The 16,448-nt window shown below is 47.7% G+C and overlaps 1 protein-coding gene across 2 annotated transcripts in view; it reads left to right on the plus strand.

Moving 5' to 3' along the window:
* Window positions 1-16,448, plus strand: part of Nrp2 (neuropilin 2) — a 112,943-nt gene that overhangs the window by 13,723 nt on the left and 82,772 nt on the right. For both annotated transcript variants that reach the window (XM_032901198.1, XM_032901197.1), the window contains exon 2: window positions 2,375-2,552. In XM_032901198.1, the coding sequence (XP_032757089.1) occupies window positions 2,375-2,552 (178 nt within the window). The remainder of the gene's footprint in view (window positions 1-2,374; window positions 2,553-16,448) is intronic.

Below are 16,448 nucleotides of genomic sequence, written 5' to 3' on the forward strand. Positions count from 1 at the left end.
CAGACTACTGCTACAGAGCGTAGCAGAGCTGAACGAAATTTCTTTTGTGGGGCAGTAATTATACTGAGTGTAGATAAGACAGGAAACCTTTCTGCGAGGAAAGTTTTGCTCCTGCCTCTACTGCGATCTGTGTGCATGGACTAATTGCTGAAAGCTCAAGAAGCTGAGGGGAGAAAGTCTTTGTTAAGAGTAATGGAGAGAAGCAGGGATGGGGGACTTGCCTGACTGGGGAACCTTAAGGGTTACTAAACGGGAGCTCTGCTCAGGTTTCCTCCAGGAGCTCCAAGGGGTGGGGCAGGGCAATTTGGGGGTGGGGGGTGAGTTGGGGAGGCAGAACATTCCTTTCTCTGCTAGTTTGGTGCCAAAAAGAAAAAACCTAGTATATCTCTAAGTACCCACACATCTGCCTCTACAGAGGGCTACTCCCAGCCCCTTTCACCCACATAAGCCAAGACTGATGAGCCACCATATGACCAGCTGGAAGATACTGGTGCCCTGGGTTGGGGGAGTGCTTTTGGGTGCCTGCAGGCACGGACTGTAGAGGCAGGGGAGGGGAGGTGGCTGCATCTGGGTGGGAGGGATGGACCCATTGTCCTCCAGGCCTGGGAAGGATGCAGGGTCATTAGGTAGAGGATGCTATGATAGCTGTTAGCCTGAGGAAACAGCCCACTTTTGTTTTCCACCCAGTAGGGAATGGACCTGAATCCATTAGATTCTGGGCAGTTCAGCCCGGCACAGTTTGAGCCCTTGGAAGCTAGAAGCCAAAAAGGCTACTTGTGTGGATTTGTGTCCCAGCACCATTGTGCAGCATGCCTATCACTTATGCATTTAAAGACTGTCAGGCTGGCAGTCTGCAGCAGAGGGCTGGAAGACAGTAATGCCAACAGACACAGGGGATGGCAAAGTGCACCTGTAGAGTTAAAAATGCATGACCCATTCCCTCTTTGAGGGAACACAGGAGAAAGACCCCCGTCCTGGAGGGTATCTGCTGAGCTGTAATACATAATTCACAGACCCATGCTGGTCCATGCAGATGGCGATATTAAATCGTGATTGATGCTCAGAGACATGCAACGCTCACGAAGGGCTCCAAGAGGCTTCAGAATATTCCTGTGCCTCTCAGCTCTAACGTGGTATTAAGCAACCCACCCCCTTTATTCCCCAGCCCCTGCTAGGGGTTGCGGGAGTTCCCTCCTGGGTAGATAGGATTCTTCAAATGTCACCACCTACCTTTTCTGCCTTTGAAGGTTGCCCCTTCCCCTCCTGGCCCACTGAGGCTGTTTACCTCCAACCAGGCACCGAAGTGAGGGGGAGCCGGCTCTCTTCCCCTGCCTCTGCCTTCCCTTTGGAGCATCTTGACGAGGCAGCAGCACACTCTGGTGGTGACCAAGCCAGAGGGACAGTGGGCAGAAATCGCAGGGAAAGCTGAGGCGTTTGCTTGCTCAACACAAAGCACCTTTGTGCAAATCCTGAGATTGGAGCCAGCAGATTCTTCGATTCAGAGTCTTCCATTGGGTGTATAATGAAATAATAAATCAAATTTGTGGTGTGTGTGGAATTAAATGTTTTGGGGGAGTTTCTTAAAAAAAAAAAAAAAGCTGAAATCACCCTCTGGGGCCTGTTCTGGGCCAAAGCTGAAAGTGCTCCTTTGCACCTCTCGTAATTGTGGCCAGGCTCCTGGCTTGGTACCACAAAACCACGATTGTCGGTTCCTGGAGCCCGGCTGCTGGCTGACAGGGCTGGGCTAAGGCACACCAACTAAAATGAGGGATTTATGAGACAAAGATAGAGATGAGAGGCTTGAAGGAAGAGAGGAAGATGGGCCAAGAACGGGAGACAGGAGAAGGCAGGGAGGAGTCTTAAGTGTACACTCTTGTTTTTATAATCTCCGGCCATTTAATCAAAACATTTACGACCCTTTTCTGAAGCGTGTGCGTGTCTCTGTGTGTATGTATGTGCCTCTGTGTGTGTGTGTGTGTGTGTGTGTGTGTGTGTGTTGGTGTGTATGTCTATGTCTATGTGTGTGTCTATGTGTGTATGTCTCTGTGTGTATGTGTCTGTGTGTGTTCCTTTGTGTGTCTCTGTGTGTTTCTATATGTGTGGTATGCATGTGTATGTCTGTCTGTGGCTCTGTGTGTTCCTGTGTGTGTGTGTGTGTGTGTGTGTGTGTGTGTGTGTATGACTTTATCTGGAGGGGGTTGGCTACAGAGAAAAGAGTTGAAACAATGTCTTCCACTGAATGAGTAAATAGATTAGTCTTCTGGATTGCCATAAAAGGTCCCTAAAATAGTTGTAATCAGTCACTGGGAGGGAGGAGTTGTGGAGGGAAGGCTATAGTAGCGTATCTGACGTTCTTTGGTGTTCTCTCTTCCAGATCCGCCCTGCGGAGGTCGGCTGAATTCCAAAGATGCTGGCTATATCACTTCCCCAGGTTACCCCCAGGACTATCCCTCTCACCAGAACTGTGAGTGGGTTGTCTATGCCCCCGAACCCAACCAGAAGATTGTCCTCAACTTCAACCCTCACTTTGAAATCGAGAAGCACGACTGCAAGTAAGCACAACCCTCTGACTGGGGACACAACCCTTCTGACTTGGGACACAACCCTTCTGACTGGGGACACAACCCTTCTGACTGGGGACACAACCCTTCTGACTGGGGACACAACCCTTCTGACTGGGGACACAACCCTTCTGACTGGGGACACAACCCTTCTGACTGGGGACACAACCCTTCTGACTGGGGACACATATACAGGGCAACTGCTCTTACACTTTGCCCTTTCTCTCACCGAAGGGCAGTTGTGGGTCCCAGCCACAGAGGGGCACTTAAACACGGCATTACCTTTCAGGAGAGGTTGGGTGGTTTTGATCCCATGGTATTGTGAAGAACCTTCTGGAATGAGGTACAGAAAGCAGTGGTGCCCTATCTGTAGACATTGGCAATGCAGAATTTCCATGGAAGCAAGAAGCAGGCTACAGAACCCCACTTCTTATCTCTCTGATTTACCGTCCTTTGGCGGGCTCCCCCCATTTTAATTGTGGCCTTATCAGAGAGTCCTTCCAGCTTCCCTAATAAAATGGTAGCTGGATCCTCAAATATATCCACCAATGGGGATTGGCTTCTTGCTTTCCGAAGGCTCATTGCTTAAAAAGAGTAAGAAAGACGGAGTCAATGCAGGAAGGGTTAAGGCTCCAATTGATTCTTGATGTCTACACTGCACAGGTTACTATCAAAGATGCAGGCATGGATTCCTTCTACAAACAGTTCTAATTGCTTTACAAATAATTAAGCCACTCAGTTCTTGCCTCGGCCCCGGGAAGCCAGTGCCATCATTTTGACACAAGAACACTAAAACAGAGAGGTTCCGTCAGTTACTAACGGTGCCTCAGCTGATCTTGTAACAGGACATCAGTTCATCCACCTTGGAGATGCAGAGAGTCAGAGAAATGCTCTTGAAATGCTGTGTCCACTCGGGGAAACAGGCAGGACAGTCATGAGATGGCTAAGTAGCCTCCAGAGCTCTGTCCTTCGTGTTTTCCTCATGAATCAAAAGTGAAAGTGTGCAGTTTGGGAAGAATGTGGCAATGCCATTTACAGTCTTTGTACCATAAATTCTGGTGAGTGTCCGGTGTTCACATGACACCCAAGCACGCTGAGCCTTCCTGTGACCAAGGCGTTGGGCGTCTTGGATAATTAATGAGGGGACAGCTCATGGGACAGGTATAAGAGAGCAGGCAACACTCCTGGCCTCTAATGTAGAACAGGCTCGGTCTAGCCCAGCACTTCCTCTGAAAGACTCAAGCTCCTCCATAACTAGCACTAGACCCCGAGGCCTGGTGAACTGTCGCTGTTATTATTATACTCCCAGGACCAATTTGCACCTACAGAATGGTTTCCTTCCAACAGGAGGTAGTTTGTGCTGAAAACCAAAGAGTTCCCCGGATGGATGCCGCATGTGACTAAGAGTCACAGGATGGGGTTTCCAATTCCAGGGCCAATCTTGGCTGCCTGGATGACATAGCACATCAGTTCCTCCTTTGTCTGTGTTACACAGACACACTGGACGCAGTGACTCAGCATCCTGGGATTCCACTTCCCCAGCAGCAAAGTTTACAAAGAATTTGGGCGAGAACAGCTCTGTAAAAGGATTTTTGGGTCCCGGAGTCTTTGGCTAAGCCGCAGAAGGTTGGCGTCAACTGAAGTGTAATGCACCCCTGTGCTTGAGAATGCGCTCAGAGGAACTTGACTAAGCACCTCTCTGGACGGAGGGCCAAATTTGGTTCTGCTGATCCTAGCGAAATCTCCAGGGGAAATTGCTAAGAGGCCATTTTATGGATATTCACGATGACAGGGGAAAAGGGCCCAGCTTTTTAGAAAGTTGAATTCAGATGGCAGTGAGCAAAGCTCCAGATATATTGAGTAGAGTAAAAGGATAGCAAAGCAGGCTCCAGCCCCAGGATTCATCCCCCTGGGGTGGGGAGAACTTAGTGTGAAGCAAAAGGACACAAGCCTCACCCTTGCTGGAAGAGAGGAAACAAGAGAGGCTACAGGCTGGCTTCCCGGCTTCTCAGCCCTTCCTAACTAGCTTCCTGTTTTCCTCCACACTCCCCATCCCTGCTGCTGGCTTCAACCTAAAAGGTCACAGGGGTCAGAAAGAAAATCTTTCTGGAATCTCTTTCCCTCTAGCGCCTCTAGGCTCCTCTAGGCCTCCTTAGCCTCGCTCTCAGTTCTCACCCACCCCGCCACTCCCCCCTCCCCATTCTCTGTGTCTCTCATTAATTTTTATATTTAGAAGGCCGTATCTGGTCCCTCAGCCTCCCGCTCTCGATCATTTGCATGCAGAATAAGGGGCTTGCCTCGTTTTACTTTCTCGAGAAAGGAACATTTCATCTCATTAAATCCTGGAAGGCTTTTTCTTGTTCTTACACCCCCTTTTGACTCCTCTTCTGCACTGCATTTTTTTTTTTTTGATAGCATTCGCTATCAAAGGAAATCAGTCCCCTCTTTCTTTACATTCTGGGGACATGCTCAATTGTTTACCCCAAAGTTTGTGAAGCAGATACCTCTCCCAACAGAAAATTGCCTCTGCTGCCCATCTGTGAGTGGCAACAGCTTGAAGAAGAAAAAGGAAATGAAAGGGCAGAGACTACATGTCTGCCCATGTTTTCTCTTCTGCTTTCTGTGCATGAAATGAACTACAAAAGTGGCCCTCTGACCTAAGACCAGGGCCCTCATAGGGAGGATTATTCTGGTCTGTGGTACCTAACCCTTTTCCTCTCTGTACCTTAAAGTCTCCATCCTGAAGGTCAAGACTATTACAGAGCAAACCCCAGACAGTTCTTTTCCTGACCACTGCTTGTTCATTTTGCTCCACTGAAGTCTGCTGTCTGCTTGGAAATTTTCACTCATAAGCATCATCTGTTCTGTGCCAGTGCAATCCAAAGCCACCCTTTCTCTTAGCTTTGCCTGCCTCCTCCCTTAGGCTACCCATAGGGAGCCAAGCCCTAAGCACTAGCATGCTGTCCTGGGGACTGGGTAGCAACTACAGGCAGAAGCAAAGGCCACTGTGGCATTGGCAGCTACCTGTGTCAAGGGACAAAAAGACAGGACTCACAGCTGTCTGGGCAAACAGAAAGAAGTCACTTCAGCCCCTTGGGAGCAGAAGATACCAGGAGGCTGCTGCCTTGGCAGACAGAGAGAGGCCATTTGCTTGAGTCATCAGCCAGAGGCTTCCGTGCTACGGTTTTAGAAACATACACACAAGACTGAGTAATTTTCCATTTCTAAACTTTGAACTGTATGCATTCTTTAAAACACTCACCAACGTGCCATCCTATAGAACTTATTCACCGGTCTTCAAGCAGGCCTGGCATGCATGTGCACACCGCTGTAGAGGCCCAATCAAAGGTAACTAAAATCAAGACCAAGTTCCTGGAAAGAACAAGTACTTAGCAGATAGGGATATTGAAAGTATTTTGAGGAAGTTGGAAAACTAGGAAACTGTGAACACACATCTCTTAGGCCACCTCACGAGCAAGATTCAGAGCAAAGTCATCTCATTCCATGCCAACGTGAAGCCCACTGAGTAACAGGAACTCTGTGGAGTCCCTCCGTGGAGGTCCTGAACATCTTAAATCACATGCCTCACTTCCCTGTTTCCTTAACAAAGCCAGGAAACGTTGTGGAGAGTCATTTTTTGTTCTCGATGGTTTAGGATGGCAATTCTAAACTTCACTTCTTGAAGGGCCAGTTCATGTCCTCTTTGGATCTGATTTGCACTTGCGGATGTGTGCGCTTGAGTGCAGTACCGGCAGAGCTCAGGAGAGGGCGCCAGATCCCCTGAAGCCAGAGTTAACAAGCAGTTGTGAGCTCTCAGATGACTGTGCTGTGAACCGAGCTCATGACCTCTTCAGGAGCTTAACTACCGAGCCACCTCCATCCACATTTGAATTCTTGTTGAGCTTTTCAACGTCTTCTAAGTCCTCCATCTATCCCTTCCCCCAAGCCATGATGACGAGTGCGTCGCTGTGCCTTGTTTGTGTTATCACAGTAGGTTAGCAAGCACATTAAGGGCTTGTCACGGGAAACCTGAGGCCATTTTCTACTCCTACTTCTTGCTTTCCCTTCTGGTTATGAATATCCTTCCTCATATAGCCCCTGTCTTCTGAATATAATATATATATATATATATATATATATATATATATATATATATATAATCTTTGCCAAAGATTAGTTCCTGAGGTTCAAGATTTCAACCCTAAGTCAGTGCAAATTCAAGGCCAGCATTTGTTATTTGTTTCATTCAGCCAAGGCCACGACAGAGTAAGGACAGCCTGAAGCCTGACCCCCACCCCGACTGATCGTAACACAGCACCCATAGTTCTCAGCGTTGGTTTAGAATCCTGTTTCTTCCCAGTCTCCTACATTCTGGATATGGGTATTTGGCCTCTTGCCAAGTGTCCTAGCTAAACAAAATGTGCTTGTGTTTACTTACCACAGAGGGGCCCTCTAGATCTTAGAAGATGTGTCTGTCCCTCTCACAGTTAGGTGACTATATTTTAAAACGAGTAGCGGATTTCTGGGTTGATAAATTAACCATGATGCTAAATAGGGGAGAGGAACCAGACCTCAATAACCTGGTCCCTTCATGTTGAGCAGCCAGGGCTTCCCTGTGCCCAATAAACAGCCAACGTGTCCAGCAACCAAACATAATTTCCATCTGTGTGAGGTCTCCCTGAGCTCCCACAGCACGAGCTGTCCCTCCTTCCCTACCCGTGTTTCTCCAGGGCTCCTGGCTCAGTCTCCTTGTCCTTTATTGGCTCCTGTTCCAAGCCACCTTGATTACACTGTCTATTCCAGTGTGGTGACCTCATATTCTGAGGGGTAAGCTCTCCAATGGCCCAGACCACATCCCCCGTCTATGGCCTGCAGCACCTAGCCTGGGAGAGAACTCAGTGGGTGTGTGCATATACTTCTCTTATTGATGTCTTGCCACTGATTACATCAAGGCATACATGATATGAGCTATGATATGAACAGAGTTGGAAGGCGGGCAGGTCTGGTTTTTCCCATTCTTCCAACCGACATTACAAAGAAATGGCAGAGATCATAGAATCTGAGCGATACGTGTCACTAGGTATGCAGACTTGGGTTTGGCACCAGCCGAATGGCCACTGGCTGTTCACTTTGTGTCCAAGAAGTGCTTAAAAGCACCTACTTAGTGCCCAGATTGATGGCCGGTTTTGACAATACGGATGGTTAGTAAGTTGTACCCTTTGACCTGATAGATTTTGGGCCTCCAAAGTAGGAGGTAGTGAGGTCAAATTGTCCCAGCTGGCACAGTACGTCTAAGCCTGGCAGCGAATTGGCACTTTTCTGTCTTTGTCTCAGTAGTGACAGGAAAGCATATGAAGTGACCACCTCCCCCTGCCCCAGATGAAGAGTCTTGCTCTCAGAGGGCTTAAGCAAATGGCCCTCAGGCCCTGCCCTCTGAAGAGGCTGGGAAGGGATTCGAACCCTACTTTCCAGTCTGCCTCCCTCCCCCACACTACATGTTATGACTGTGACAAGATGGGAGCCTGTTATCTGGGTCCACAGTACCCAGATCCAGCCTAGGCTGGAAGACCCGGGGAGGCCCCTGGAAGAGGAAATATCTATACTGACCCTAGAGGACTCAGCCCGTCAAAAGGGGATTGTGTGGCTAGAGGTCCAGGCAGAGGGTGGCACTCTGATCAACCTGAAGAGAGGACAGTAGCTCTGGGAAGTACAGTCTTAAACATGGCTGACCTTCACTTCCTTCCCTGAGTGCTGTAAGGGCAGGAGCAAGAGAAGGCTGCCCTATTGATATAAATGCTTCCTGGCAAAAGGTGCCTGCTGATGTTATTAACTCTATTTATCTTAACTATTTCCTGGCCAGGCGACTTCCACCACCTCCTTAGAATGGGGGTCCAGAGCAGGAAGCAGGAACAGCTGGGATTATGGGCAGTCCATGGCCCCGCCCTCCCTGCTATTGTAATGTTTCTTCAGCCTAGATCCCTATGTCCAGATGTTCTTAGGATAATGGAGAGTGTGGTTTGTTCTGGTAAAGTCCGGGTAACAATCTGGATTAAGTCCTCATCGGTTTACTCCTATCCAGACCCTGAATCCCTTTTTTCTTTTCTTTGAGAAATCAAATTACCCAACTGGAGGTGTGGCTTCAGCTGGGATCCCCTGAAGTCAAAACAGAGCCAGTCTCTGCAAGAGGATGCCATGTGCTGGCTCAGGAGGAGGGATCTTGGGTTGATTACTCATGACATTGTGACAGATTTACTGCCTGCCCACCACAGAAATATCCCCGTTCTCCAAGGATCCAGTGAGCATTAGTATTTTTTCTGTCTTGCAACAACCTCCTAATGACAGAAACAGACCCACCTTTGGGAGTTGGTGCAATAGTAGGGCCGGCCACATTAGCCAGAACCCAGCTACCTGACCCGCCCTCCACAACCTTGACCAAGGACTCCCTCTGTCCGGCAACTTCAGCTCTCCCGAGAAGTGGGAAACAACAGCCCAGATTCTTCTCCTCCTTTTTCCAAGGTTAAAGAGCAGTTGGGACAACAGTTATTTCTGGCTGTTTGTTTTTTAAATATTCGATGTTGCAATCGCAGTGCTCTCCGTGCAAGCGAGCTTCACTGTGGCTGTCTTTCTTAACAATGCACTTTATCTTCTGATTGAGAAAATCACTTGAGATTTTATCCTACACGATCCCCCTTGCTCTGCCTCTCAACTCTGGCACCTTCTTGAAGCCTGGAGATCCCAGAGGGCCAGCATCTCGACCCATGTAACTCGGTGTAACTCTCTCATCTAATTACACCGGCAGGCTGTCTTAAGAAATTCTGAGGGACTGTGAGACAGATAAAGGTGTGGAGGGGTAGAGCATAGAAGGGAGATAACGTGTCAAGACAGTCTTTTACAGAGGGATTTGTGTTTTCCTGTTGTCATGAGTCTTGTAGAAAAAAAATCCACACTCTTTGTTATCTGTCTTATTGGTGAGGAGATTTGGACCTTCATGAGAGATACTTAAGAGATAATTTAATTCCATTTTTTCCATTCGTGCCTAGATAAATTATCACACACACATGCAGCCCTTGCCTTGTCTTTCAAGAAAACAACTTCACAATCGTCCTTCGTTATGAGACCTTTTGGCTCTCAACCTTCCCAGTTGATTTCGGAATAGATGGCTGTATTCAATTTACATAATCAAAAACTTTTTTCCTAGAAGGAAAATCCCTGAAAAAAAAAAGTTAGCTGGGTCAAAATTAAATTTTAAGAAACTAAGGAAAAGAAGAAAGAAATAGACCCAGGTTTGGCTTGGGTTCAAGAGGACCACATGGTAAAAGAAAAAGCACACAATTGCATAATGCCTTTCCCGTGGCTATGAAGTCAGGCGTCGTGGACTGATGCGTGAAGTTTTCAGCTCTATATGTTAGAGGCCAAGATGTATGTTTGTGGGGGAAGATTATCAGGTGGGCAACAGCAAATGCTCATGTGTTCTCAAAGATCTCAGATATTAGCTACCTTTGTCTCCCAGTACAAGCTGTAGGCTCAGGACAAGAATTATTCCCACTAACCAGAAGGGTATACTGAGGCTTTGGGAGAGCACACCTATGCTGCAGGAGGCCTGGATTGGAAGCCAGCTGACCCTCAGCTGTCTCTATATATCTGTTTCGATGTGTTGGGAGCAGCCACCTGCTGTGCTGGGCTCTGATTCCTGTAGGACCCCACAAGCTTTCCCTTTCCCCTTTTATTGCCTTGTTTGCCTCTTCCTGCCATGGGGTTACTTGTGGATGCCAGCAAGGCAGACAAGGAAAGAGAAGCCTTTCTATGCCTTAAATGATAAGCTAGAAACCTAATTCTGTCAGTCTCCATCTGCCCCTCATCCTCTGCCCCAACTCCCCTGGACTCCTCCACACACACACACACACACACACCAAACCACATATGCCACACACGCCACACACACACCACACACTACACATAAATACCACATATACCACACATATGCATAACACACACACACACACACACACACACACACACACACACTCCTCACCACCCTCTCTGGGTCCCCACCACTACCACCTTTTTCTCCATCTGGAATCTGGAGATGAGAAGGCCAGTAATGGAGTGTCAGCGGAAGTAATTGATTCCTCACACACAGAGAATGCCCCTGCCTTTAGTGTCAATGGAGCTGAACCAGATTCTGGGCGGGTGAGCGAGACATGTAAACAGTTCATGGCTGAGCTGTCAGGGCCAAGCCAGACACAGTGGAGAGGGGCTGAGAGGGAGAACCGTGGAACAAATAATTGTTTTATTGGAAAAGAAAGCAGTAAATAATATTTCAGCCCAGGAATTGACTGTTTGAAATGGACTCAGCCTAGGACCAGAAGAAAAGCGTGGCACAGGTTCGAATAGAAGAGTTTTTCTTTGTCTTGAGGTAGGAGGATTCTTCCTGCTCCACCCCCTTTCTCCCATTATCATCATTAAAATAATTACTGTAACAATTACAGTTGATGAGACCTCAGGTTTATAGAACACCTTTCATCTGAAAGTTCAAAGTGATTTATCTGTGTGTCATCCTCTGAGAACTGTAGGAGGGTAAAAAAGTATTATTATTATTATTATTATTATTATTATTATTATTATTATTATTATTATATTGGGTCTTCTTGGAAAACCGAGGTCCATCTAACCCCAGAGAGGGCTGCTAGGTTAAATGCTGGGGTATGGACTTCTCTTCTGGGGCCTTTACTAGTGTTCCCTTCTCAGCAAGCCTTTTTTCCACATGTGGCTCTTACACCGTCCCTAGCACTAATGCTTCTCCATGCTATCGGGTCCCCACTGGCCATCACAGTATGGTGACCAGCCAGCCAGCCGATCCATACACACAACCAATCTTCTTACGGCTTCCAGAGAAATAAAAGCCCTTTAGGTACCATTCAATCCATACTGTTTCCCTCTAGCTTGGAGACTTCCTGAAACCTGCTTCCCTTCTTATAGAAGCTTGTGCACTTTTCTTCATGGTCCAGGGAGATTCGGTCTAACAGCACCCCATATTCCTGAGTGCTACTTCCATGCCCAGCGAACGCTGGATTTTAACACATGCATTTCCACCATGCAGCAAGGCCACGGCTGTGACGTGCATTCCTGACTGGGTCTGGCTTTGCTCTGAGAGCCGCCACAGTGTTTCAGGATGCATACCAGGGCACAGCATCCAAGTAACACTTTGAGAGGAGGAAACAGTTCCAGCTGACTGGTCACCAAGGGCTACATTCAGAATCTCCACCCTGGCGTGGCTACAGCTCCTTCCTGCTTGGACATTAGTGTGTCCCTGTCACTTCCACACCCCGGTGCTTTCCACACAGTAGTGACAAGTTTGCCTCCAGAGCCAGGGGAAGCTCTGAGCTCTCCATAACCTGAAACTCCAAGAGAACGGAATCCAAAATCTGGCTGCCACATCTACCACCTGCTCCCAAACTACCCCTGTCCTGGAATTCTTCATAGCACATTTTTCAGACACGGCTTGTGTCTTCCAAGCTCTGTGACAGAGGCTAGGGGAATATTAAAACGACTGGGAACCTATCCCCAGAAAACTCAAACGAACTTTGACATTGGTGATTGGTTCCCTGGCGCCTGGCACACTTGTTCCCAGCAGGCTTCCATTTTTCGGACAGATGGAGAGGCTTTGATTTCTCTCTTACAATTGGCTCCTTCGGGAGGCAGAGGTAGCAAGCTCCTCACCCAGAGGGAGCTGTTCTCTCAGCCAAGTGGGGGGATGCTGCCAGCACACCAGGGGCCCAGGATGACGTGCTCTGATTTCCCCTCAATGATTATCAGTTACTTTATGCCCCTAGTTGGTCCCAAGAGGTGAAGAGATGAGCTCAGAGCCCATTTATGAGGGGAGGCAAACCAAGGCAGGCCAGTATGATAGACCGGGACAGCATGAGACGATTTAGCAAGTCTTGGCTCTATAAGGTTTCACTTTCAACATCGGAGTTTGAGTTGCTGCTGCTGCTGCCGCCGAGGAGAAAGTGGGCATAAACTATGGATCTTTGTTACCTACTAAGTACTCTAGCATCATTGCAAACCGCTAACAAGGGGCTCTTAAAGTTGAAGCTAAAGAATGAAGATTCTATAGTCATAAAGACGAAGCTCTGACAATCATGCTGAAAAGAGCCAGCCCCAAGCCTTCGACTTCACCAGTTGCCTTAAACTCACCCCTTACATAAGCAAATGTTTTCCATCCAGGCAACCTCTGGAGTGCCTGCTGGTACAGATCTGTTGGCTATGTGGCTTCAGGAATGCACCTTGCTGGGGAGCCAGGACAGTGTGGGGGAGCCGTGCGCACCTCCAGGTCAGAGCAGGAGTGCCAGTGGCTTTGTTGTGTGCCCTTCATTTTCTGAAAGTGACCCACAGAAGACTTATCAGACACCATGTCTGGAGCAGCCTCCTTCCTCACGTTGAGAGGGTTCTTGGCAGCCTGCAACCCGAGGAACAATGAGGTCCCAGGGCCCCTACATCATCCCGGGGCTTCTGTGGAAAAACAAGCTGCGATTATAAATAGATGGCATTTGCAGTTTCCACTTTCTTGCCTTCAAGGTTTTTGAGAATAATTCTTCCAGTTTGTTTTGGGTTATTCTCTGTGCATACTTCCTTTGCTGGGTGGTCAGATTTCCTCCCTTCTAACGAGCGTGGTGACCCTGGTTGGGAGGGAACCGCGAATGAAAAGCTGCAAACACCAGAGATTTGTGGCTTGAAGAAATGAAGGAAGAAAACGCAACTGCACACAGCTGCTGTGGAAAAGGCACTGGGTCCCAGTGCAGATATACAAACAATCCTCCAGTGTTAGAACCATGGAGGTTTTACAGGTAGATGAATAATAACGATGATGATAGCAGTGGTGACAACATCTGCTCACTGAGGACTGACTGTGTGTCAGCCAGTCTGATGAGCTAATTCTGCGTCTCGGTTCAACAGGCTGACAAGAGATGAGTACCTCACTGCTCCAGACACAGCGAATGAGGGCTGGAGGTATCAGTCAGTGGCAGTGTGGTGTTCCAGTGTTCGGTCCCTGGGTTTAAGCCCAATACCATTTAAAGACAGACAGACAGACAGATAAATGGTGGATAGATACAGATGATAGATAGATAGATAGATAGATAGATAGATAGATAGATAGATAGATAGAAAGAAATAAAACTTTTCAAACTAAGTATGTAGCCCAGTTGATAGAATGTTTGCCCAGAATACACAAGCCTCGGGGTTTACCTCCCAGTACTACATACTCTGAACATGGTAGAACACACCTATAATCCCCGAACTTAGGAGGTAGAAGCAAACAGATCAGGAGTTCAAGGCCATCCTTGGTTACTCAGAACATTCAACCTGAGATATGAGATCCTGTTTAAAAACAAGCAAACGAAATCCAGTAAACGGAAGATAAGTGGCTTTGAACCGATCCCTGGCACCCTGGGCTCAGATCCAGGCTCAGGACTTCCAGACTGAAGTAAATCTCTCGACAGCTCAAGCACATGGATACCGTAAGAGGTAGATTTGTGGAAATCTACCCCCAAGGTTGGCAGCACTGGGACTGTATGTAGCTAGGCTGTAGCTGTGGTTTTTCACGTCATCTTCTCTGTCTTCGAGATGCTCTGTGGGGGTGTGTGTGTGTGTGTGTGTGTGTGTGTGTGTGTGTGTGTGTGTGTGCGCAGGTATGCGATTCATCCCTCACCACCATGTTTTGTTAACATGATGCCTATAATAAAAATAACCTTCTTTTCCAAGGCACCTGCCGCATGCTGGATGTGCCTTCCCAGTCTTTCTAACCGGCTCCAAGGGTAGAGTATTATTATTCCCATTTTATAGATGAAGAACTGGGACAGAGAGAGTGTAGATGTCTTATCTGTGGTTTTGCTAGTAGCTAATGCCGTGGACTAACTGGCTCTGTCCCCAAAGCTTCCTTCTCAGAGTTTGTTGTGCTCTCTTGGACATGGATCTGTGTAATAGTAATTTCAGGCGGGTTTTGTCCCAGAGCCCTTCCTTAGAGAAATACGCCTGCATGGGAAGACACAAAACTCCAGTACATGACTACACTGAGACTCCTTCGTGGAGCATGTTGGGAATTTGTGGACTTTAGAATATGTGGATGGTACTTGAAGCTCTTATAAATACACTGGATCCTATTTTCTCACTCGACGGGCCATATGTTCCCCTTCGGGTGTACACATGCTTATAAAAATACTGCACTTACAGAAATTAATGCATTATCCCATCTGAACACATGAGCTGCATTTCCACTGGGCAAATCTTGAAGCCGTGCATTGCAAACCTCCTCCCTGTTCCCACTGGTGATCTGTCTATTAATTTTGGCACGTCCTGCGGGCTTTGTTTAATCAGGATGACTGAGAAAAAAAGGAGCAGGGTTCTGTGATGTCGCTCCATACTTCTGCCCACTTTGTAGAAGCCTGAGGAAGGAAGGTTTCTTCCCTGCTGGCCTCTCTCCAGCTTTTGTGCCATGGCAATCTGGTGAAAGGGAAGGAGGTGAAGCCTGTGTGGTAGAGTGAGGTCACCTGAGTTCAAATTCTACCCCTGACCTTTCCTGGTCAGCACCTTGGGCTGTTAACCTGAATCTCCATCTGTGCTTCTCCAAATGAGTGGTGACCCTGACCAGTCTAGTGTGTAGTAAGTTAGGGTTAAATGAAACAATAGCTAAGCTGGGGGGTCTAGCTCCGTAGTAATTACTCAATAAATATGGTCACTTTCCACTGGTTTACTTACTAATGAGTGGTAACAATGGACGTTAGAAATTCAAGAAAACGAAACGTACTTCTTTAAAAAGAGCTAATCTGACAGCAAGCCAATTTCTCCGTAAAGGCTGGACCCAAGAAGCAGGTGGCCTGGCTCTGGGCCTGTGTTTGCCAGAGACCTCAACATTGTGCAGACCCACCCTGCAGCCTCCGTGTATCTCAGGCGGCTTCTTTGTTGGGAGTTTTTTGGGAGCTGCAAGCGACTGTGATGGCATTTCCTCCAATTTTCCCTGCAGGTTTTAATGTAAGGATTAATAAGACAGTGTTTGTAGCTGTCTTTGAGCTTCCTGGAAGAAAGGCACTCCGGGAGGTGGTAAATTCTCTGGCCTGGATAATCCACTCATGAAATATGGAACTTTGAAAGTGTGAGAAAAATCTCCAATCACTTTGACAGCATTTTAATTATAGTTGATTTGTTTGCCGCTAATAGTGAAAATGCTGTCAGCAGGATTTGAGATGTTTCTTCTCCACAAAATGTTATATTTCATGTCTTTGTGTCACGAAGCAGCATTTAGGTTTTCACACACAACCAGAATAGCTCAGTAGATGTGCTGGGGTGCAAAGGCAGAAGGTACACCAGGGACCGACCCATCGCCCTGCTAGAAAAGCATCATGCGAACACACAGCACCAACTGCGAATCCAGTCTTCCTTTATCCCCTCCATACACAGTGATCCCTGCCTGTGCCAAGGACCCCAAAATATCCCAAATCTACCAGTGAAGAGCCAAGTCGGGCCGCATCCTGCTTCCTCCCTAGTACAAGAGACAGGTCTAAGCAAATAGACAAGTACACAGGCTAACCCTCTCCAGAAGGGGATGAGTAAACGAGGGAATACCACCTGACCGAGAAAGTCAGGAGAGGCCTTGGGAGGGGTGTCTGCACTTAAGCCTGAAAGATTGTACCGGCCATGGACAGAGCTAATGAGTATAAGAGACACAGGAAGTAGAAGGGCAAGGGCCCAGGAGTTGAGAAAGCTCTCGATCTGTGTCCTTGACATCTGTGAGGGAAGCAACATGAAGGGAAGCAGGACCCGTTTGCTGGAGTCTGGTTTCCTGGGGTGCAGGCAGTCCTCTGTGGAGACCCAAATGCTGAGATTGGGGAT

The sequence above is a fragment of the Rattus rattus genome, chromosome 4, assembly GCF_011064425.1.
Source record: "Rattus rattus isolate New Zealand chromosome 4, Rrattus_CSIRO_v1, whole genome shotgun sequence".
NCBI lineage: Eukaryota > Metazoa > Chordata > Mammalia > Rodentia > Muridae > Rattus > Rattus rattus.